General features: G+C 36.3%; 2 protein-coding genes across 3 annotated transcripts; one reads left to right on the forward strand and one right to left on the reverse strand.

Moving 5' to 3' along the window:
- The first annotated feature begins 10,481 nt into the window (after positions 1-10,481).
- LOC132164747 (early nodulin-like protein 20) lies at positions 10,482-11,279 on the forward strand. The gene is made up of 2 exons (XM_059575302.1): positions 10,482-10,659; positions 10,759-11,279. Exons 1-2 carry the CDS (start codon positions 10,482-10,484, stop codon positions 11,085-11,087), a joined length of 507 nt encoding a protein of 168 aa, XP_059431285.1. The 3' UTR covers positions 11,088-11,279.
- Positions 11,280-11,580: 301 nt separating this feature from the next.
- On the reverse strand, positions 11,581-20,099 carry LOC132163279 (protein argonaute 4-like). 2 transcript variants are annotated; one of them, XM_059573503.1, is made up of 24 exons: positions 19,943-20,099; positions 19,055-19,106; positions 17,779-18,095; positions 17,419-17,624; positions 17,101-17,325; positions 16,861-16,997; positions 16,678-16,775; positions 16,498-16,595; positions 16,196-16,364; positions 15,986-16,102; positions 15,789-15,896; positions 15,590-15,652; positions 15,397-15,510; positions 15,156-15,321; positions 14,956-15,068; positions 14,668-14,805; positions 14,400-14,530; positions 14,010-14,075; positions 13,118-13,181; positions 12,904-13,015; positions 12,740-12,813; positions 12,469-12,563; positions 12,340-12,371; positions 11,581-12,083 (listed from the first exon to the last, which is right to left on the reverse strand). In XM_059573503.1, the coding sequence occupies exons 3-24, from the start codon at positions 18,052-18,054 to the stop codon at positions 11,908-11,910; spliced, it is 2,778 nt and encodes a 925-aa protein (XP_059429486.1). In that variant the 5' UTR covers positions 18,055-18,095; positions 19,055-19,106; positions 19,943-20,099; the 3' UTR covers positions 11,581-11,907. The 2 variants fall into 2 exon arrangements, with proteins under 2 accessions (XP_059429486.1, XP_059429485.1); XM_059573502.1 differs by lacking the exon at positions 19,055-19,106 and having other exon boundaries at positions 19,943-20,098.
- Between the last annotated feature and the right edge of the window lie 2,032 nt (positions 20,100-22,131).

A 22,131-nucleotide genomic window follows, 5' to 3' on the forward strand; every position in this document is an offset into this window, starting at 1 on the left:
GAGCCACCCCAAGGGCTGTTTGGGCCACCCCTAAACCCTAGGGGTGGCTAGCAACCACCTCTTGGGTGGCTAGGGGTGGCCTATGGGCCACCTAAAACCACCTCGGGGGTGGTTGCCCAGCCCCTTGGGGTGGCCAAGGGTGGCTTCCGGCCACCCCTTCTATTATTTATTTTTTAAAAAAAAAAATTAATTAATTAATTTTTTAATTAAATTAACAAAAAATTATTATGCTGATGTGTCAAAACGGTGTGTTTCAACGAATCTAACGGCAGTTAAAAAAATTTGACGATAAGGATTTTCTTGGCATTTCGATTGACACAGGGAGTAAATTGTCGAAGAAAAAAAAAAAACTTAGTGACAAAAAAATTTTGGCGTGCTTACCCAAGGTGTTTTGAAATAATTTCCCTTTATTTAAATATTGTCTAAAGAGTAATTGTTTTTTGAACACTATCTAGATAGTAATTTCTTATATTGATCTAACGCTTATACTAGGTGAATAATTGGTTATACTCCTCATATATGAAAATTCAATAATTCATGACATTCAAATAAAAAATTTTAATGCAAGTGGCTGAGTGAGTTTTTTAAAATTATACTTTATTAACACTTTTTATGACTGATCCTTTATGGAATGATTTAAGGACTTGAACCATGAGTTGGAAAATCATGAAATTGGAAAAGAGGATAATTTTCGATTGAGACTTTCCATCTTTGGATCATTTAATAATTTTTGTTTTTCCATTTTGAACTATGAGACTTTCAAAAATTGAAGGTTGAAGAAGATACGAAGATACTAGATAGCATAGTATTGATTCGATTTTTAATGGTTTAATGCTACGAATTGAATACTATTGATTTTTTTTTTTTTAATAAATTGCGACGTGTGGCGCGAATTCATTTTTTTTAAAGGCTAAACTGGTTTTTTAAGACATAATTTTTTAACATTAATGAACCCATCACTTTTTAAGAGTGCAAAACTACGTCGTTTTTTAGTAAGAAAGAAATGGTTAAACAATTGTTTATGTGTAAAACAAAGTCGGTTTAAAAATTGGTAAAAAACAATGGTTTAAAAAATGGCTAAGAAATTACATACATGCCAGTTTAATATACTGAATAAGAAACCCTAGCCATCTCTTTTCTCTCTAGCCGCCAGAGAGAAAAGCGAAACCCTTCAGCCACATAGGGGAGGAGGGTTGGCTATTTGGTAGCCTCCCTCCTCGCTTCGTTGCTAGCTATTTACCTGATGCCCTAGCCCCCATGCCTCCTCTCTTCCTCTTCCTTGCCGCTCCTTTCCCCCTTCATTTTCTGCAGCGGGCTCCTTGGCCTTGTTTTGGCTCTTTGTGGGTTCGGATTTTGTCTGTGGTCGCCGCCGACCAGTGTCGCCGCTTCACTGCCCACTATTAGGGATTTCTTTCATGCGTCTCCACTGCGTCGAGCTCCCACGCCCCTTACGCGGCAATTTCCGACCTGCACTGGTCCGGCTCCCTTCCGGCTACCGTCTTCCGACTTTGTGCTCTTTTTCCCTGTTTTGGTGGCTCCTTGTTGTTTTTTCTTTTTTTCTTGTTTGTGGTTGTTTTCAGGTCCTGTTTTGCCGGTCTTCTCCGCGCTTGTTCGCTGACCACCATCCACTGTTGGGCCTTTCGACGCGTCCTCGCTGCGATGAGCTTCCAACACCCCTTCAGTTTTCGATTCCCGGCGTGTGCGTGATCGAAGTGTGCGGTTTTTTTCTTGTTTTATTTCCCTATTATGTTGCTTCTTTAAGATGTATTTGTGTTTTGGCGTGTGTTTTTTCCCTGTATTGTTTAATTTTCATGTTTTGTTCAGTTTGTAATAAGGCTCTTTCCCCTCTCACTCGATCTATGTCGCCTTCGGATTAATTAGTTTTGGTCCAGGCCTTTGGATTGTGGATGTGATCATCATCCTAGTCTTCGGGTTGAGGAGGAAGAGTTTCGGCATGAGAGTCTTTCCACTCTCAGGGTCGAGGAATAATTGCTATCCACACATTTGATTGAATTTGTCTGTCACAGATCTAGTATTAAATCTGATTTTAGTCATGGGTTAGCGGATTGGCCGTCTCAAATCTTGTACTAAATCTGGTAATCTTATAACTTTATGATGTGATTGCTTCAGAGCTTTGCTCTGTGATGTAAGAGTTTTATGCTCGTGGTATTATTGAATGAAATGTTATGTTTTTCTCCAAAAAAAATGGCTAAGAAATTAAGAGAAAATGGTTAAAAAAAACGTTTGTATATACGTGTAAGTATAATTTATAATGACTTATAAGTTTATAACATACATTTGAACTAAGTCTTTAGGTACTTAAATTATTGTATTAGTATGAACTTGTATACTTATAACTTATGTCATATCATATATGTATAATTTGTTAATATTTTCTTGTATATTAACTATTCAATATAGTTATAGATTTAATTAGTTAACAACTTAACCATGTCATAATATTTCATATTAGTTACTATTTATGTAACTTGTGTTGATTAACTTACTTTATTTTTGTTTTTGTAAAAGGGAAATGATTAACTTATTTAGTAATACAAAGTTAGTAACATATATATTAACTAACAAGTATGTATATTATATATTCATATATATAATCGTCATACAAATATTAAGTAACATATAATTTTTTCTTTGTCAAAATAACCTATAGTTGATTATACTAAGTTAGTAATTTAATATATATTAACTTGGCTAATATGTTAGTTTATTAACTAACTAGTTACTAGTTAGTATGTTAATAATAATATATAACACACATGTATAATAAAATAAATAATATACATAGAAGTATTGAGAAACATGTACTTAATTATATTTACTTAATATATATTGATTAACTAGATGATATGTTCATTTATGAACTAACTAGTTAGTATCTCAACTAATACATATACATAAATATTAAATAATTCATATAACATATATTATTTAATTACTAACATACATACATATATATATATATATATATATATATATGAACGAGCTAACGAGTCGTGCTAACGAGCCGGTTAAAGTCTTAAACGAGTCGAGCTCACGAGTCCCCATCGAGTTTGATTGAGCGAGTCGAGTATGTATCACTAACTAATCAAGTGGGTTTTAACAGTAATGAGCGGGCTTGTACAATGTCGAGCTCTAGTTCAGGTCGAGCTTAACCGAGCGGGTATCGAGCGAGCTGTCGAGTTGTATTAGATCACTTACACCCCTCCTGCTATAACGAAACACAACTCATCGTTGTAAGTTGTACTAGAGAATTCTACGAGGGTCCATCTAACTAAAAAGGGCTGCTAAAACCTTTGGACCACATTTTGGGCAAAGGGGATGTGTGACCTGTTCTCTGGGCGAGCACTCGTTCCCTAGGGCAAGCGTTTGGCTAGGGAGCTATGGTTCAGCCAAAAGCCTTTAAAATGGGTCTTAGGCTTCTATCTAAAGCTATTGGTTGGTATTTCTCTTCCTAGACTCAAAATAAACACAAATACCACAAGAAAACACAACACAAAGAATCAAAGAGGTGTTTAAAAGCCTTTGAAAACATTTCTTCCTCTTCTTAAGAAATAGGCACTTTCAAGTGCAAAACATAATGTCAAGCAACTTCAAAGAAAACAAAGGTGGGTTGAAAGCTTTTCAAAAGCATTTCTAATAGAGTGGGTATCATAACTTCTTTAAAATCATAACATTAAGAGAGTAAAAACAACACTTGGGAAAGCTTAAAAGCTCTAGATATTACCAACTAAGCTAGCAACAAAACACAAAAAGGGTGTAAGGGGTTACTGATAAGTGCTAAAATATACATATTTTAGCCCTTTAATTTAAATATGTTAGGCTCTTCGTTTTGTTATTATTTGATGTTTTGCTTTGTTTTTGTGTTTTCTTATGTTTTTAGGGTTTTTGAAGAAAGCTAGTGTTTCTAGCAAGCTTCAGACTTAAAAGACAAATTAGGAAAAAGTTGTAAGCCACAGGATCGATCGCAGCCCAATCTAGGCTCGAGCGCAAGACAGCCAGGGCTGAGCGCACCAGCGCTCGATCACATATAAAACTAGGCATGATTGCAGGATGCACACGAGCGCCCAACACAAGGATCTAGCGCACTTGCATGGCCCAGATGCAAAAAGAGTCCTTTTCCACTTCAATTTAGGTTTACTTTATCCTACTTGTACTAGGAAATAAACCTTCGATTTTACTAGGTTCTCTAGGGCTTCTAGGGTATTTCAAAGCCTATAAATAAACCTCTAAGCCTCTAAAAAAAAGTTTGGAGAAACAGACACAAGCTCCAAAAAAAGAACTAAAGGCTAGATCAAGAGGAGTTTGGGTTTTTCTTCTCTTCCACCTTTTATTTTTGTTATGCAGTTAGTATTTTACTTAGTGCTAGATTGAAGCCCTAATCATGTTTGTTTAGGATTACAATATTGGCCCCTTTGCTACAATTATCTTTTGGATGTTTAATTTGATTAATTTCTGTTTACTTGAATTCTTCATATGAATATGTTTGATCATATGCATGTGTTTGGATTTATGTTATTTAAGTCAATTTAGATGACCGAGTCATAGGCTTAATAAAGTGACAAAAGAACCCAATCATAGATTCTTGGGTTAATCAACCTGGGGAACCAGGAGTAAATACCATGCCCTAAGCCTGTGTGATTGTCGATTTCCATAGATCTATGCTTCCTTAGAAAACAACTTAGTAGATACCATGCTAAGCCCTTTGGGAAAGAAAAGAACTAGAGTAGATACCATACCTAGTTCGTTATTTAGGAAAATTAATAGTTCAAGAAGTAGATATCATGCCCTTAGGTTGACAAACATTGGATATTTAGATATAATTGAAATATTGGCATATTGTTAATCTTATTTAAGCATTGTTAGAGGTGGATTTCAAAATCTTAATCATTTTTAGTTTTAGTATTTCTTTTATTTTATTTCTTTAATAATATTTAATCTGTGACAATTGTTTTAAACCCGTTAATTAAATAGGAAATTACATTCTAAGCATAATTTACCAATCCTTGTAGGAATGATCTCGTATTTGCCTGCTATACTATCGTTTGATCTTGTGCACTTGTAAGTAAAATGTACCAAATACTGCCTATTAATTTAGGTAGTATTTGGCATAACAGTTACCTCAACAAGCAAGTCTCCCAAGAGTGCTCCTTTCTCCAAGGTTACTCACAAAGCTCACACAAACTCAAATGATAAAGTGATAGGGTTTCTATAAGGCTCAAGGGGCAGAATGAAGACTGGGGTCGAATAGGGGTGGGGTATTTATAGGGGAAGGAAGCTGAGGGCAAAATGGGCATTTTGTCAAAAAGAAACGAGCGCTCGTGTATTGTTTACAAAAGCCAAAAATGCTTTTCAGGCGTGCTTTTTGGGTATTAACCAAGGGTCTAAAAATGGTCAACGAGCGCTCGTGTATACTATTTATACGAGCACTCGTGCACTGTTCACAAATGGCCAAAGTGTTCAGAGTACAATTTCACGAGGGTGGCGTGAGGTTCAGACAAGCGCTTGGTGTGGTCCCTGGACGAGCGCTCGTCCAATGAAGGTGGTCTTGGGCTTTTGCTTGCAAAAAGGCCCTAAAGGCTTTGGCACATCAAAGAAGGCTTAGGGTTTTTTGTTTTGGGCCGATTTAAAAGGCTATTAATTTCTTGAGTAAGAAGTTAAAACGATTTAAAAAGTCAGGGTATTACATGCAGCCAAGGAGCAATCCCTACAAGAAGCTCTGAAAGAACAGTTGCTTATGGAGGAGGTCTTATAGAAGCAAAAGTTTAGAGTACTCTAGCTTACCTGCACTTATATTAATACAAAATTTTTTCATGCTTCCACTACTTGCCGTAGAAGGTATAGTTCTATTTATTTTCTAAAAGCTTCTAATGGTAGTGTTTTGAATAGTAGAGACAGCATTGGTAATTATATGGTGAATCACTATAAGAATTTGTTCACTACTACTGCTCCAGTTTTGGATGACTCTCTTAGTGACTTGGTTGATGTGGTTGTCACTAATGAGGATAATTCTATTCTTTGCTCCATCTCTGATGAGGTTGAGATTTATCAGACTATCATTAGTCTAGGTCTTAACATGGCCCCTGGCCTTGATGGTAGACAAGTTTATTCTACAAAACCTACTGGAATATTGTAAAGCATCAGGTTGTTGCTTCTGTGCAATCTTTCTTTCGAGGTGGTTACATGTTAAAGGCATTCAATCATACTAATATTGCTCCCATCCCCAAGATTGATAATCCTTCTCAGATGAATCATTTCCGACCTATTAGTCCCACTAATTTTAACTACAAAATCATTTCTAAGATTTTTTCCAACTGATTCAAACCTCATCTCCAAAAAATTATCTCCCCCACTCAATCAGCTTTCCTAAAAGGCATATCCATACATGACAATAATGTTCTTGCTCATGAAATCTTTCACACCATGAAGCATAAACAAGGCAATGGAGGTCTTATGGCCTTAAAATTGGATATTGAGAAGGCTTCTGACTCTATGGAATGGGATTTCCTATTGAAAATTCTTAGTCTTTTGGGATTTAATTCTAAGTGAATTGGTTGGATTCAACAATGCATCACCACTTCCTTCTCTATTTTGTTGGATGGCTCTTCTTATGGTATTTTTTATCCTACTCGTGGTCTTAGACAAAGTGATCCCCTTTCTCATTTTGTTTTCATTCTTGGGTCTGAAATTTTGTTTAGGCTTATCTGAAGGAAGAACTTCTTAGGAATTTACATGGCATCAAAATAACTAGACAAAGTCCTCCTATTTCTCTCTTCTATTTCCAGATGACTTGATATTTTTTCTAAAGCCAAGGATAGAGAAGCCAATGCTATTTTATACTATCTTTCTACTTATTTGTATTGGTTCGGATAAAAGATTAACCTTTCCAAATCCTCCTAGTTTCTTAGCAAGAATTGTAAGTCTTCTACCATTAGTGTTATGAAAAGCATTCTGAATATTTCCCTAATCCCCTCTAAGACAAAATCTCTTGGCATCCCTCCCTTTTTTCATAAGAGTAAAAAGCTTACTTTTGTTGACATAAAAAATAGGGGTAATTACCTTTTCCACCCCATCAACTACAACGCATTATCACTTTGCCCCAATGAATTGACAATCCTACTGCCCGACCTCATCAAACTACCATTTTGTGCCCAAAACCTCATTTCCGTCAATCAAAGGCGTTAACTCAGAAGGTCAAAGTGACAATGCGTTGCAGTTTAAGGGAGCAAAGTGACAATGCGTTGTAGTTTAAGGGAGCAAAGTGAAAATGCGTTGCAATTCATGGGGGCAAAGTGACGGGTTGACCGTTTGAATTAACGTCTTTGACTAACGAAATTGGGGTTTGGGGCACAAAATGGTAGTTTGATGGGGTCGGGTAGTAGGGTTTTCCGTTTATGGGGGCAAAATGACAATGTGTTGTAGTTGATAGGGGGAAAAGGTAATTACCCCTAAAAATTAAAATTTTGTCCAAAGTTTCTTGTTGGAGAACTCCTTTCTCAAGCTGCTAGGACCAACCTCATCAAGTTTGTGGCCAAGTCCATTCCTTCATATATTATGTCCATATTTTTGTTGCCTAACGGTTTTTGCATGGAGCTGAATGCTATTTTGAGGAAATTCTGGTGGGGCCACAATCTCACCTTATTGGCTTGGGATAACATTTGTAAGCCTAAGTCTTTGGGAGGACTGGGAATTAGATCCATGGATTTCATGAACCAATCTTTGCTTGCTCGATTGGGCTGGAAACTAACTTCTAAGCAACCTCTACTTTGGGTGGCTGCACTTACGGGTAAATACCTTAAGGAAGGCTCTAAATTTCATAACACCACTTTCAATCCCACTTTCTCATGGATGTGGAAAGGCTTGTTAAATGCTTCAGATGTGGTTGAGAAAGGGGCTTGTTTAGCCATCGCTAATGGTCAACATGTGAACATCTGGACCTCTCTTTGGGTCCCCACTTGTTCTTCTTTCAAACCAAAACCCAATCCAAATCTGGTTGGCTTCCTTGGTTACCATGTAGAGGAGCTGATTGATCATATCAAGAAAGGCTGAAATGTCTCATTGTTGCATGATCTTTTTGATATAGATTATGTTACTCAGATTCGAAAAAATTCATATTCCACAGCTGATGCATAATGATGGATGGATTTGGACTCCTGCTTAATCTAGGCAATTTTCGGCTAAGTAAGCTCATGAAATTGTTTCTATTACTTCCCATAGCAAGACTTCTCCTTTTTCTCCTAAAATCTGGAATTGCCGATGGGGCCTCAAGCTTCAACACAGATTGAAGCATCTTCTTTGGAAGATATCTTGGAACTTATGGCCTGTTAGAGGCTTAGAGCTAATATTGCTCGTTTTATTCTTTCTAATGATCAAGCTGCCTAGGTATGTCCCTTTTGTAAAGATGCTCAAGAAACTATTTCTCATGTTTTTCTTGACTATTCTTTTGCTAGACTTTTGTGGAATAGCTCCTCTTGGCCTCTCTTTTCTAAATCTTTCAACAATCTCCCTATATTTGAGTGGATCACTGCTATCCTTTATCCTCATCAAAAATTAGCTATTCCAACTCATGAGATTCGACAATTTCAACTTCTTGCAGCCATCACTCTTGACCACATTTGGTATGTGAGAAATCAATTGGTGCACAATGATGTTCAACCAATTTTTGCTAAGTCTCTTCAACAAATTTTGATTGATGTGAAGAATCATAATCACCCTTAGGCTGATGCTAAGTTATCTTCTCTTTGGAGTCCTCCTCTTCCGGGAACTGTCAAACCCAACTTTGATGTTACGGTGAGGTCTTATTTTGCTATTTCTGCCATGGTCCTTAGTAATTCTAATGGTAATATCATACATGCAATTACTAAATGCCTCTCTTCCACAGATGCTGCCTTAGGTGAGGCTCAAGCGGCTCTTTTAGCTATCCAATCAGCAGCTTCCCTTCGGGTGTACTCTCTCATTCTAAAAGGGGATGCCATTAACATCATTCTTGCCATTCAAGAGCCGGATCTCTTCAAGGATTGGAACTTTGCTTATATTATTTCTGATATCAACTTTTTCTTGCTCTCTTTTAATAGTTGGAAAGCTAGAAAAGTTTCTGGAAGTGCTAATGTTAGAGCACACTTGTTTAGCTAGATGGGTTGCTTCCAACCTAATGGTCAGATACATTCCCAATTGGTCTCCCATTCTTACTTTCATTTGGAACAAGAATGGGGAAGACCCTACCTTGTAGCACTTTCCTCATTTGCTTAGAAAAAAAAAAAAAAAATGATTACTACATAATTTCTCTACTTCTTATGTACATCCCTTGTCTCATCGGTATATCATATAAAATTGTCATATTAATTTATTGTATTAATTATAATTCAAAATATACCATCCAATATAAATATGTATAAGAAATGTGTAATGGGTGTGAGGGCTTCTTCTTCCTATTATGGCGTCTTTAATTTGATCTATGGTCTTGTCCTCTTTTGTCAATTGGAAATGTAAGAGTATTTCTTCTAATTAATGTCCCAATATGTTTATCCTCAAGGGTTGGCCAATATTGCCCTTAATAGTTTTGTGTAAATAAAGGACATGAAGAAATCCTCAATTGCCAATTTTTTCCATGAGGATTGATTTGGACACATGAGGAAGAACCCGGGAGAGAGAAATGGGGCAAAAGATTCTTGTCACCTAAACTAATTCTCCGAAAAGAAAAAAAAAAAAGACATTGACCCAAACAAAAATCTAGATTAACGGGAACCAAGACTATACTAGATTAGCAAGAAAGGTTAAACATTGTCCTAAAAGGTTAATTTTGTGTCCATTAGTGGGCCATATTTCTTCATGCTATCCAATTAAAATTGTTTCCTCCAAGAAAGACACTTTAAAACACAAACGATTCAAGTAGGGGAGACAATTTGTATTTGTGTATCATATTCAAATCATGTGAATGAAGATGAAATCCACATTGAGGTAGTTAATTCTTAAGGAGCTCATAGATGCTAAATCTCACATGGGTTCATCACTAAGACCGAACTTTACAAGTAACTTTAGGAAGCTCCAATTATAATTTGAATAGGGATTTTTTTTTTTTTTTTTTTTTCAGTGATAGCTTTTTTCTCGACTCGTCACATTCATACTTTTCCCCTCTATTAGAACATAGCTTTTTTAAACCTGGACTACATTTAAAAGCCTACTCTAAACTTTGTGTGAGACAAGTTTAAGCTATAACATAACTAAGAAGTAGCAAAGAGGACTCAAATGGTGTCATAGATGGCTTTGCAGCAGCCCAAGAGATATGTCATGATCTTTTGATGTGATGGAAAAATGAAAATAGAACAAGTCATTAGGTTGCAGCCACAAAAGCATGATACGGTGGTTAAGATGGGTTCTCTCCACTCTCCTATATGCATGAGATATGCATGTGCATGTGGTTTTTAAACCTTGTGCCATGCCAAGGGACGAAAAGAGCGATAAAAATGGAGAATTTCAGGAAAATGGTTTTGTGGTTGATGGCCATTATGATGGGTACGTTTTTGGTGGAGTGCAGAGACAGTGTGCTCCATAGGGTTGGAGGAGGAAGATATACTTGGGCACCTAACATTAACTTCGCGGAATGGTCGAGCAACGAGCAATTCTATGTCGGTGATTGGCTCTGTAAGTTCCTCCTTTCTTTCTTTTTTTTATATCTTTTTAATAAGTTTTTGTCTCAAAGTTATGTCAAACAATAACTCCATATATCTTTCCATTTTTAAGATTTCGGGTTTGACAAGCACACCTATGATGTTTTGGAGGTGAACAAGACAAGCTACGAGAATTGCATTGACAAAAACTTCATAAAGAATATTACACAGGGTGGTCGTGACGTCTTTAATCTCACAAATGCAAAGTCATATTACTTCCTCAGCAGCAAAGGCCACTGCTCTAAGGGAATGAAAGTCGCTGTCTATGTCCATGATTACACATCCCCACTGGCGGCACCATTTCTGGTCTACAATGGTTTCGCAACGGACACCTGCGGCCAGATGATCCAACTTGTGATGCTTGGAACATCTTTAGCCTGGACCTTTCTCAACTACATCTGACTTTGGACCTTTCTCCTCAACTACATCTGACTTTAAACTATCTCCAAGATGGGATAACTTGTGATGCTTGGAACAGCTTTAGCCTGGAACTTTCTCCTCAACTACATCTGAACAACGTACGAACTTTTGCAGTCAAGGTCATCATATATAGAGTTCACCTAACAGGAACGAGTCTCATGTGACCGTGCATTAAAGTTCCTAGAAAAAAAAAAAAACTTCTTTCAACTTGGTCTATAAAAATAACGTGTCCCTCAAATATGTTAAAAACATGAGTTTAATAACAAGGACAAAATTAAAATAAATATTATAAAACACTCATGTTCATCTCAACTGCTACTAAAAAAAGACACGTCATTTTTATAAATTAAGTTAGAAAAAGTTCCTGTAACCCAATTTAGAGAAAAACTATCTTCAAAAAAATAAAACCATAACCAAAACAAGCTACAAGCATCTTACAAATCCCTAAAAACATTTGACATAGCCAACAGTGAAATTACCAAATTGCCTACCAAATCAAAGTCCTTTCATAACTAGATCCATAATTACAAGAAAGCCATCAGTAACTCCAGCATTTCAGCATGTTAGTAAAGGCATGTCAAAAAGATGGCCACAAAACAGGTAGGCAGCAGCATGCAAGAGTACAACTTACAACAAGATGCCTGTGACAGGCCTACACATAGAACTACTAAGTTACCAAAAGGGTTCAAGTTACTGCTTGGTCCAACGCCTTCAGCAAAGTAAGGCCACACCAAATAACTTCAGCTATATACAGACCATTTGTTCAAAATACACCATCTAACACATGTAGAGGATGCAATCCTCAACAGAAAAACATGGAGTTGCACACATTCTCATTTAATCTGGGCAGCTGCGGGACAGGGACAGCTCCAGCAGATGTCAAACCACCATGGCTTGAGGATGTCTCAGATGTGTCTTCAAATTTCACAAACTGTCCGATTTGGGTGGCTGCCAAGTGGGCGTAGCATATTGGAGCAACTGCAAAGAGAGATTGAGGTAGAGAAATTTTAGAAATATTTGATGTTTAATTGCACTGTAAAAGTAAGCTGCAGGTTTAAGCAACCAAGTAGAATATTGTGATGTAGTAAGATCAATAGGCCAATTATACTACAGTAAGTAGAGGCTTCCTGGTCTTGTGTAATATTATTTTAGTAGATTGCATCAGCAATGACCAGTGATCCTTGAAGAGCAAACCAACCAACCACAAATTGCATCATGGTAAACATGAAATTACCTACAGAGACGGCAGTTGTGCTTCGCTGGTACCTGCATTAACAACGAATAGAATTCAAAACAATTGTAACAGCTAACCCTAGCTCCAAAGGAATTATTGAAGTAATCTTAAGGCCCAATATCTACTCACACATATGACAGTGAATGCACAAGTTCTTGTAGATCATCTGCAGAAAAGCCAACCTCGTCATACAGCACATGGTAATGTGTTGGCCTTGTGGTCCCCTGGGCAGCAAAAGATTGAAATGGGTAGCAAAATCAGTATATCTATCTACTTCTTGCAGAAATCCTTAGATTTGCAAGTGATTCATTTTTAAGAACACACCAAGACATCAAAGATAACACACTGGGACATTTAGAAAATAATCCTAGAAATCAAAATATAACAAATTGATACATACAATCATTCCAGCATGAGCACAAAGATAGAAATCGTTGTTTCGTGGATGACAGACTTTGTTGTCTATAATTGTTCCTGCCAAAATAAAAAAGGAAAAGAAAGAGGGATCTGAAACTTGTCCAATGCCATAATAGAAAAATCTGCAAAACTTACGGGATTTCTTACCAGGTGGAACATTATCAGGAGAACCAGGCTGGAAAAATTTTGTGTGGTGGTTTTTCTGTGCAACAATAACCACAAACTTGGGGCACCATTTCTCGTCAAGAAATTTGCACGCCTAGAAATATTAACAAACGTAAAGTATATCCCATTTCCAAAATACGCAAGGAATCACAGCTTTTAAATATATAATTGCAGAGCATTGGCTGGGTTAAAGAACCTCAATGATTTGATCCAGTTCAATGTTCAAAACTTGGTTGAATTGTGACTCGCTGACTCCATCCCTAAAATCCAGTAAATAACCAATTAAGAGAAGCATTACTGAAGCAAAAATAGCACTGTAAATGAACAGCAGCATATAACCACCACCACTAACATGTTTCACATCTTCTACTTTGATATGCTTATAACATGCCAAAACACCATCTCCCACCCCACCCCCCTCCCAAAAAAAAAAAACCCAAAGATCCGCTGCATGGAATTTTAAGATCATTGACAGACATGGTAAGTTGATTGAATTTAATTAATTGATGAGCACACAGAGCATAGGCAAAACAAACGCTATAGACTGATTCTTGCAAGGATCAGAGCAACAACCAAGATGATTTTCATGTTGATCACATTAACCATATGCAACTAAAATGCCAAAATTTATTCACAATATAATATAGTGCATACATTCCCACTAGACAATTCAAAGAAGCATTATACTATCCATAATTGGGAGAAAAACAGAAGATAAAAAAAGATTTAACACCTAACCCATGTGTATCACTATTCTTTTCTAAACTTGTTTGCTTCAATTATCATTCTTTCTTTAAATTATATCTGAGTGCTTTTTGTACCCAAAATCATAAACAAATGAAAATTGCATCCACATGGAACCAATTTCACATGCTCCATTGCTTGATATTTTCATCCAATTTCCATTTTTATTTCTGAACTGATTCTTTTTTTCTTTTTCTTTTTTTTTTTTTTTCTTAAAAAGAATTAAAACCTTTGTTTTGGACCAATGCAAGTACTACTTCCAAATGACAATTGAGGACAGATGTTAGTATAAACAGAAAACATTGGAGTAACGTTTACCTTAGCAATCTAAAGGAAAGACATACCTGAATATAATGATCTGATCAGGTTTCCTTTTCCCTGAACTCGTATAGAAGTCCAGCAAAAGCTCCCTGAAATTGCAGAAATGCATCACATGGGAAGTCCAGAAAAGCAAAGCTCAATTTGAAGAAGTACAACCATAGAAAAGGGGGAAAGGAGTTTCCATCAGAAGTCGCTTAAACTTTTTAGGCGAGGAATCAGCAGGAACTTTTCCTTTTATTGAGTTCACTTTACATTTTATCTTTTTGAAGTATTTAATTGTCACTTGACTATCCAAAGAAGCATTATACTATCCGCAGCCCCAACCTTCAGAACTTGAGCAAAAGCCCAAGGACAAAGTCAGCAGGAACTGATCATGCAAAAGAGTACACCTAAATATGCTCATGAAAACCCACCTAAATATGCCTTCATCTTCGGTATCAGACACACGCTTAAATAACGAATCTATCATTTCAACCTTTGGAGACTGTGTCCGAACAGAGGCCCTATATTTAGAAATCAATGGCCACTGCCTTGAGCTAACCACCTGTGAGTTTCAGCAAAATGAATCTTAGATAAGAACTTTTTTAAAATTAAACTAGAAGTTGATAAAGAGTATATAAAGTAGTTCAATAGTAACTTTAAGTAAACAGACAAAACAGAAAAGTGCAAAATAAGAATTACCGCAGCAATAGATGGTATGTCAGACTGTCCAGGAGAGCCATGTGACACATCCATCCCAAGTATGATGGTGGGAGCCTTGGAAACTATAGGAATAGAGGGAGAGTGTTCAACTGCCAGTATTGAATTCAAACCGCCCAGCTGCAACATCAAAAAGTAAATTAAACAAGTTTGGCAATACAATAACACCAAAGCCTTGTATCCCAACAAATAATATGCAACAAGAAGCAGAAAAGCCAAAAAGGGAAACAGAGGTAGTGCAGTTAAACTACACTCATCACAGTAGCTCACCTTTGCATTAATCTTCAAGAGAACATTAGTAAGATACTGGTCATTAACCCTTTGAGGAGCCATGCATTGAGTTACTATTCCATACTCAGCAAGATTCTTTCGCTTCCATGGACCTTGGAGATGCAACATATTTCATTTAGCAGTCACTTTGTAAACATAATTAACATTGTCAGTAAAGAATGGATCAAATCAGTCTCTACCATAAAGATCAGAGTTTTTCCTCTCAGGAAGCAAGCAAAGAAGAAACTGTGGAGCACCAGGAAGCTTTGACTGAATATCCTCAAACATCTTCTCTACTCTCACCATAGGTGGAGCACGTCTAGTCTGAGGATTCTCTTGAAACACATCGAATGGAGGCTCTATATGCTACAGAAACACAGGAAAAAGAACTGTCAGTCACTAGACAAAACATTGTAGTATTCATATCATGACCTAACGTACAATTCCTTTCAACTCTCCACATTTAGTCAAATCTCGTATAAGTCCTTGTATATCACAACGCGCTGAGAAGTTAACAACAGCCCATCGTTCTATCTTTGTTGGCTGCACCAATTTCTACAGAAGCAGTTGAAAATACTGTGAGAATTACTGAACTGAAATCACAAGTAGAAAAAACAATAAAAACAATAAATACCTTATTATTGAAATTCCATCTACCATTCCTAGGAAAAAAGTCCTCCCCGTTTCCCACTTTCAACTGTTGAGTAAACAAAAACAACAATTAGTCTGAAGAGCTAATTTGATTCCATGGTAATAATGCTTTATCAAAATCAATCCAAAGGTTACATTTAGACAAACTGAAATGCCACTTTATTATGACAAATAAGAAGTACCCTAGGTGCTGGCAGAACACGGCCTTCCACTTGAGTGAAGCTGTTACTGATTTTAACACCGCTTGAACATAGCATCGGTTCAGAATCATAATTGTTGGTTTTCAAAGCCTACAACAGAACACAAGAACTAGAAACTTAACGGGAAAAAAAATGACAATAGGAATAACATCCTTCCAAAGTTCAGCAGAGACACCTACATCAGACAAAACCTTCATCCTCTCATTTGGCTTTTGCCTAGATTTTTCCACAAGTGAAGCTCTTTGAAGAGTGGATAGAGATTTTGTATAACGTTGCAAGGACACCAAGGAACACAGCTGAAAAGAAAAATGAAACAGAAAACCTTGTAGATAAGATGAATGCATTGTTAATACAGTATTTAATTAAGCAGATATAACCCATCACTTCACCTCAAGAGGTAAATAAGTTGGGCGTTTTGGCTTCCCGACATTGATACATGGAAGATCTCCAGAATAACGCAATTCTATACCACGATGATTAACAAAATAATCATAAACAGTCACTTCCACCTGACTTTCACCATCCACATCATTTCCAGTTCTCTGCTTCAGTGTAAAGCTACAACACACAAGCATAACAATTATTCAAAATGCATTACTTATTAAGAGTAAGTCAGTTTATAATTAGGTGCAAGACCAGTCTCAACACAACCAAAGGAAAAGTAAAAATGATGACATGACAGAAATTATACGTCTGCTCTTTGCATGGTTTCTCACTTAAGCCAGTTATCTTGAACTCAAGATTCGAGGGACTAGCTTTAATCCTCAGATTTTTGAGGACTCGCTTAGCCTGTCAACAGAAACAAAAACAGATGTATAAATGGGTAAAAGAACCAAGTAGATAAATAAAAGAAAGATGCAGATTTAATTACCTTTGACCAATCAAGTGAAAATGGATCCCTCACATTCTGATTGGAAATTAAAAAATCCACTACAGGCCCAGGCTGTATGATCATGGTAGTAGATACATCTGGATAGAAAGGCAAAAGAACAAGTAATACAAAGAATAAGTTCAGAGACGAATAAATATAGAACAAATTTGTAAAAGATCTTACCAATGTTCAGAGATAAGCCTCCCTGGGTGGTTCTAAAACTTGAATGAAACCCTCTGCAGCCAAGAACACCACCACCAACCTCTGCAAAATTTTTTGGATCATTGTGAAAAAAAGATTGGCGAACAAGGAGGCAGCCCCTGCAACAGTCACAAAATCGTTAATTATTTAATGGATCAAAATTGAGCTACATAGAAAGCTAGTGAAAATTAAAAACGAACTAATCAAATATAGTTCACTCACTGCTTAGCAGCATGCTGCCTCAATATAATATCCAGCACTCTTAGGGCTTCTTGGGAGTTCTCTGATTCCTGACCCCGTAGTGCATTTGCAATGGCATTCATGGGAATTTTCGCAGCAAAGCTAATCTCCACTTTAAATGTCTTGGAGTTATATGGTCGCCGCATTCTCTTGCGATCACTCTCATTTGGACTTCCATTGACATCAGGGCTACGATTTCCATTGTTTCTACACAGAAATTAGGTTTGCTAGAAATTAGAGATAAATTGACAATAATACAGAATACCTAGAATAAATGAATCACAAACCCTGATGGTATACCTGTTGGATTGGACATCCTCAAGCACAACAGTAAACTCAAGTTTATTGCGGGGAAGTGATCCAACAGTGAACAAACTCTTCTCCCCATCATAAGCAAAGTCCTTCCCAGATAATTCACTATCATAAGTCTCCTTCACCCTATCAATCACCTTTCTTCCAACACCTTTACCTTCGACAGGGCGCCCATCTTCGTAAGTCACAGAAACCTGTTTGAAAGATAACAAGGAAGTTTAATTTAATAAAGATTAAGTTGAGAAACTCTACACTTTCCTGGAGACTCAAATACAGCAACATAAACTATAATGGAAGAAATGGCCCTCAATGAAAGGAGTGTTATATGAGAGAAATACAGAAACATACACTATAATGGAAGAAATGGCCCTCAACATTTGAGACCATAACTTTAAAATGATTTGTAACCAGAGGTATCTTTTGCCCTTTGCTTCCAAGACCCCGTCTCGCTATAGGAGTTCGTAGAACCTTTTTCTTAACTGGTTCACCAAGGGGTTCTGGTTCCGCACGCAATGGAACAACATCTGGTGGGATAACAGGGGGAGGAGGTGGCAATGCTTCCTGTGCGCTGCCGTTACCGTTACCATCTGCTGTACCGTTACCGTCTTGCTCAAATGAATCCATAACCCAAGTAGAATGCAAATACCTCAGAAATCCTAAATGCACTGTCACGAGAGGTTACAAGTCAAAGCAAGTTCCAATAACTCATGTGAAGAAACTTAATAGCTCATCAAATTATCTGGAGAACCTCAGGCTTAAATAGAGAGGTAAATGAAACATGGGAACCACCCAGGCTATCCAAAATGACCATTACGCACTCAATAAGTTATAGCTTCAATATGAGCAATGAATTGTCCTTGAAGGCACACAGATTTTCTAGCCCAAAAAAGATACGTAAACTGAATTGAGAACAGACAATCTTAATAAAACTAAACACATCACCGGCTACTACAGCATATTTACATAACAACGCAGATTCCGAGACTTAAAAAAGACCCTCAATGGTACTCAAATATCCAAAAATTTGATACACATGAAAGATTATCTCATCCGTCAGAAAAGACAGCACAAAACAACCAATGGAGAACTTGGTACTTAAAATTTTAGGAAATGAAATTATTACTCCTACAGGATCATCAGAGCCCTTTGCTTCAAATAAATCGAATAAAAAAGGTTAGGGGAGTAGGACCATTTCACTGCATGGCAAGAAAAATATTCAAACAAACAGAGACCCCTAAAGGTAATAAAAATAATAATAATAACAATAATTTAAAAATAAAAAATAAAAAACAGAGCTTGTACACCTAGAAAAACCAAAAATTCTCATCGATTTAAGAACAAAAAATTAAAAGGATAAAATAACAAAAAGGCAACGCACGCTAAAATTGCAGATCGCAAAGCTACAAAAACCGCCTAAATAACCAGACAACCAAGCAAGTGCCTATTTATTTCCGACACTAAACCAGAAGAATGCATTTTAAAACACGTAAGCCTACTGTAAGACGAGCTTTGAGAAAGCTTCAACAGGAACAAAAAAAAATAAAAAAATAAGGCAGATTTGTAAAACACGCATCTATGGAAAGATTACTAGGGAAAACCCTGAAGAGTGACGAAAAACAGAAACCTGAGGACTGTAAACCCCACGTCAGAAAAAGCGAGTGCTTAAGCCATCAAAGCTGAAAAAACACAACAGAAACGAAAATGTGAAAAAATCATGCAACGCCAGAGAAAACTCTTGAAATTCCAACATCCAAACAAAAAAATTACTAATAAACAAACCTAGACCACAAAACCAAAGTACAGAAAAAATAAATAAAATTTTTGCGAGGCAAAAAAAAAAAGGCCATGCAAAACTAACCCATGAAAAAACAAAAAAAAAAAAACAAAACAAAACAAAACAAAATCAGTTACAGGTTTCCTAACACATAAACAAACAGAGATAACAAAAACGCTTTCAAGAAGCAATTTTGAGAACAGGCATGCAAGCAAGACTAACATACATTCACAGGGCAAATTACCCAAAAGTACATATAAACTTCTGCTGAGGGAGAATCCAGTAACACTGCAAGCAAGAGAAAGCAAAAAAGCACAGATCGAGCTTCAGAACGGGAAATACCCTAACCAAACACTCTTAAAGAAAAGAAAGCACAACAACATTGCGGTACCAAGTTCAGAACACAAAAATTCACTTTCAAACAGCACAAAACAACAAAGACCCACGACAGAGCGGGAAACCCTCAGCTTAACAACATAAAGAAAAAAAACCCAGAGCCTAAAAAATAAAGAAAAAAAATAAAAAAATAAAAAACCCTCAAAGCAGAAACAGAGAAAACAGTCACAGATCGAGCTCACACACAGGAAATGCCTAAAATACCCCACCCCAACAAAGCCAGCATTACAGATATTAAACCAGAAAACACCCTAAACACTCTGAAAACAGTATCGGAGACCAAAATCGGCCGTTGAAAACTTGAAATGAACCAGCGCCGGCTAAGCGGCGAAACACAAGTACCTGAAAGAGTGAAGAAAAACGCTTGCAGAAACGTTTCACTCTCTCCGTCACTCAGAAAGTCGCCGATATCTGCGCCAGGAGTGGAAGCCCCACGCCCTTTTGTCTCTCCGTCAAGTTCAAAGCTTCTCTGGATGATGATGACGCTTCTTATAACCGAATGTTGCGGTAACGGACGGCTCAGATTTGCTCGGTTTCCGCATTGACGATGGATGATGGGTCCCTTTTGCTCCGTACTCGGTGTATTTTAATTACGTAGGGTACCCCAACCGCACGCCCAAGGGGAAATGCCGAAATGGGTTGTGTCACGCTCTCTGTACAGTAAGTACACTGTTGCTCCCCGAACGATATGTTTTCATCTTGACGGTTTTGCCACTGCTTAATTCTCAAATTGACGGGGGTGTCCTCTTGCTTTGCAACGCAGGGGCTCGGTGTTCGAGTTGAAGGGTAGGGACAGGGATGTAAATTTCGGAAATTTGGGGAATTTAGGGTTTGGTAAACTCAAATTCAAATCTGGGTGAATCATTATACCGTTTGATCGGAAAAGGGTATTGGCTATAAAAGGATATCCAATGGAGTATAGTTATCTATGGAATCTCTATCCTAATTTACAATAAAAACAAAAAAAATCTTTTTTCTTTATTTTGGAATTAAATTATTCAAATTTTATAAAGGTTGATAATAATTATACATGGTAATAAATAAATATTAATATAATGAGTAATGCTTTTTTTTTTTTTTAGATGTCTACATAAAAGGGGGAGGGAGATTCGAACTAATGACTTTTGTTTCATTAGGCATGGTCTCAGCCGATTGAATTACCTCTCGGAGACAATATAATGAATAATGCTAGAATGAAGACTTTTATCTCTCCAACGATAATGTAGTTTTTATTGTTTAATTTTGATCAAATTATAAATTTAAAAGTCGCATCACATTTTGAGGGATAAGAGAGAGATAAACAAATAAAAAAAGTCTTATTTTTTAACATTACTCATAATATAATAAAATATGAATTGTTTAGTATCAAAGTAGTGATTATAATTTAAAGACATTTATTCAATATAATATGATAAAAATTATAGAACATCTATTTTTATTGAATATTGGGGAAAAAAATGATTACGAGGATTTGGCTAAGAGCATCTCCATCAGAAATAGGTAAAATATCTATTAAAAAAGTATAAATTTTTATTATAATTAATTATTTTTTGATATACACTCCAACGGATTCTTTATTCAACTCTTTATTTTATTTAAATATTATTTTGTGTGGGAGAGAATGTGAAAGAAAAATGAGGAGAGAGAGAGTAAAAGAAAGAAAATAAGAGACAAAAAATAATAAATAAAGTTTATAATATGAATAGTTAATAAGCTAATTAGAGCATCTCTAAGAGAATATGCAAATCATTCATAATTGTTAGATTTGACTATTATTAACTTTTTTTTCCTCTCTAGCAGAATAGCTATTATGCAGTTTTTCCCTCTAGAATTGCACTATAAACTTTGTTTATTATTATTTTTGTCTCACTTTCTTCATTTTACTCTCTCCTCCTCTTTCTTTCACACTTTTTTCCATACAAAATAATATTTAAAAAAAAAAAAAAGATGAGAGAGATAGTAGAATAGAGAATCTGATGGAGTGTGTATGAAAAAATGAGTAAATAATGTAAAACATTGTACTTTTTTAATAGCTATTTTACCTACTTCTGCTGGAGATGCTCTAAACTATTCACACCAGATAAAAAACAAAAAAAAAAGTTAAATTACCTATTTTGTTGGAGACGAAAAGGTACTCATAATAGTCAACTCCGACTATTATTAAATATTTGCCAACTCTATAGTAAATTTCCTGGAAAGAAAAACCAAATGGGCCTTATTTAATAAGCCAGATTCTCTTAGATATCTCATTTGTCTAGAGAGGAGGGGAAAAAACAAAAGCAGCTCGAAATTGTATTGAAAGCTTTGTTGAGAGAGCCATAGAGACCATTGGGCTCCTTCCTATTGGGAGGTAACCCATGGGCTCCATGAACACATCTTCATAGGATTTCAAAATGGAGAGATCAAATTCTCTTCCTCTATGCATCACCAAGTGTGAGAAATCAAATTCCCTAGGTGTTGGGCTCGTTTAAGTTTGCAATTTTTTTTCTATTCTACTGAATTGAATTCAAAATTATAAATATCGAGAAAAA

This window comes from Corylus avellana, chromosome ca10 (genome assembly GCF_901000735.1).
Source record: "Corylus avellana chromosome ca10, CavTom2PMs-1.0".
NCBI lineage: Eukaryota > Viridiplantae > Streptophyta > Magnoliopsida > Fagales > Betulaceae > Corylus > Corylus avellana.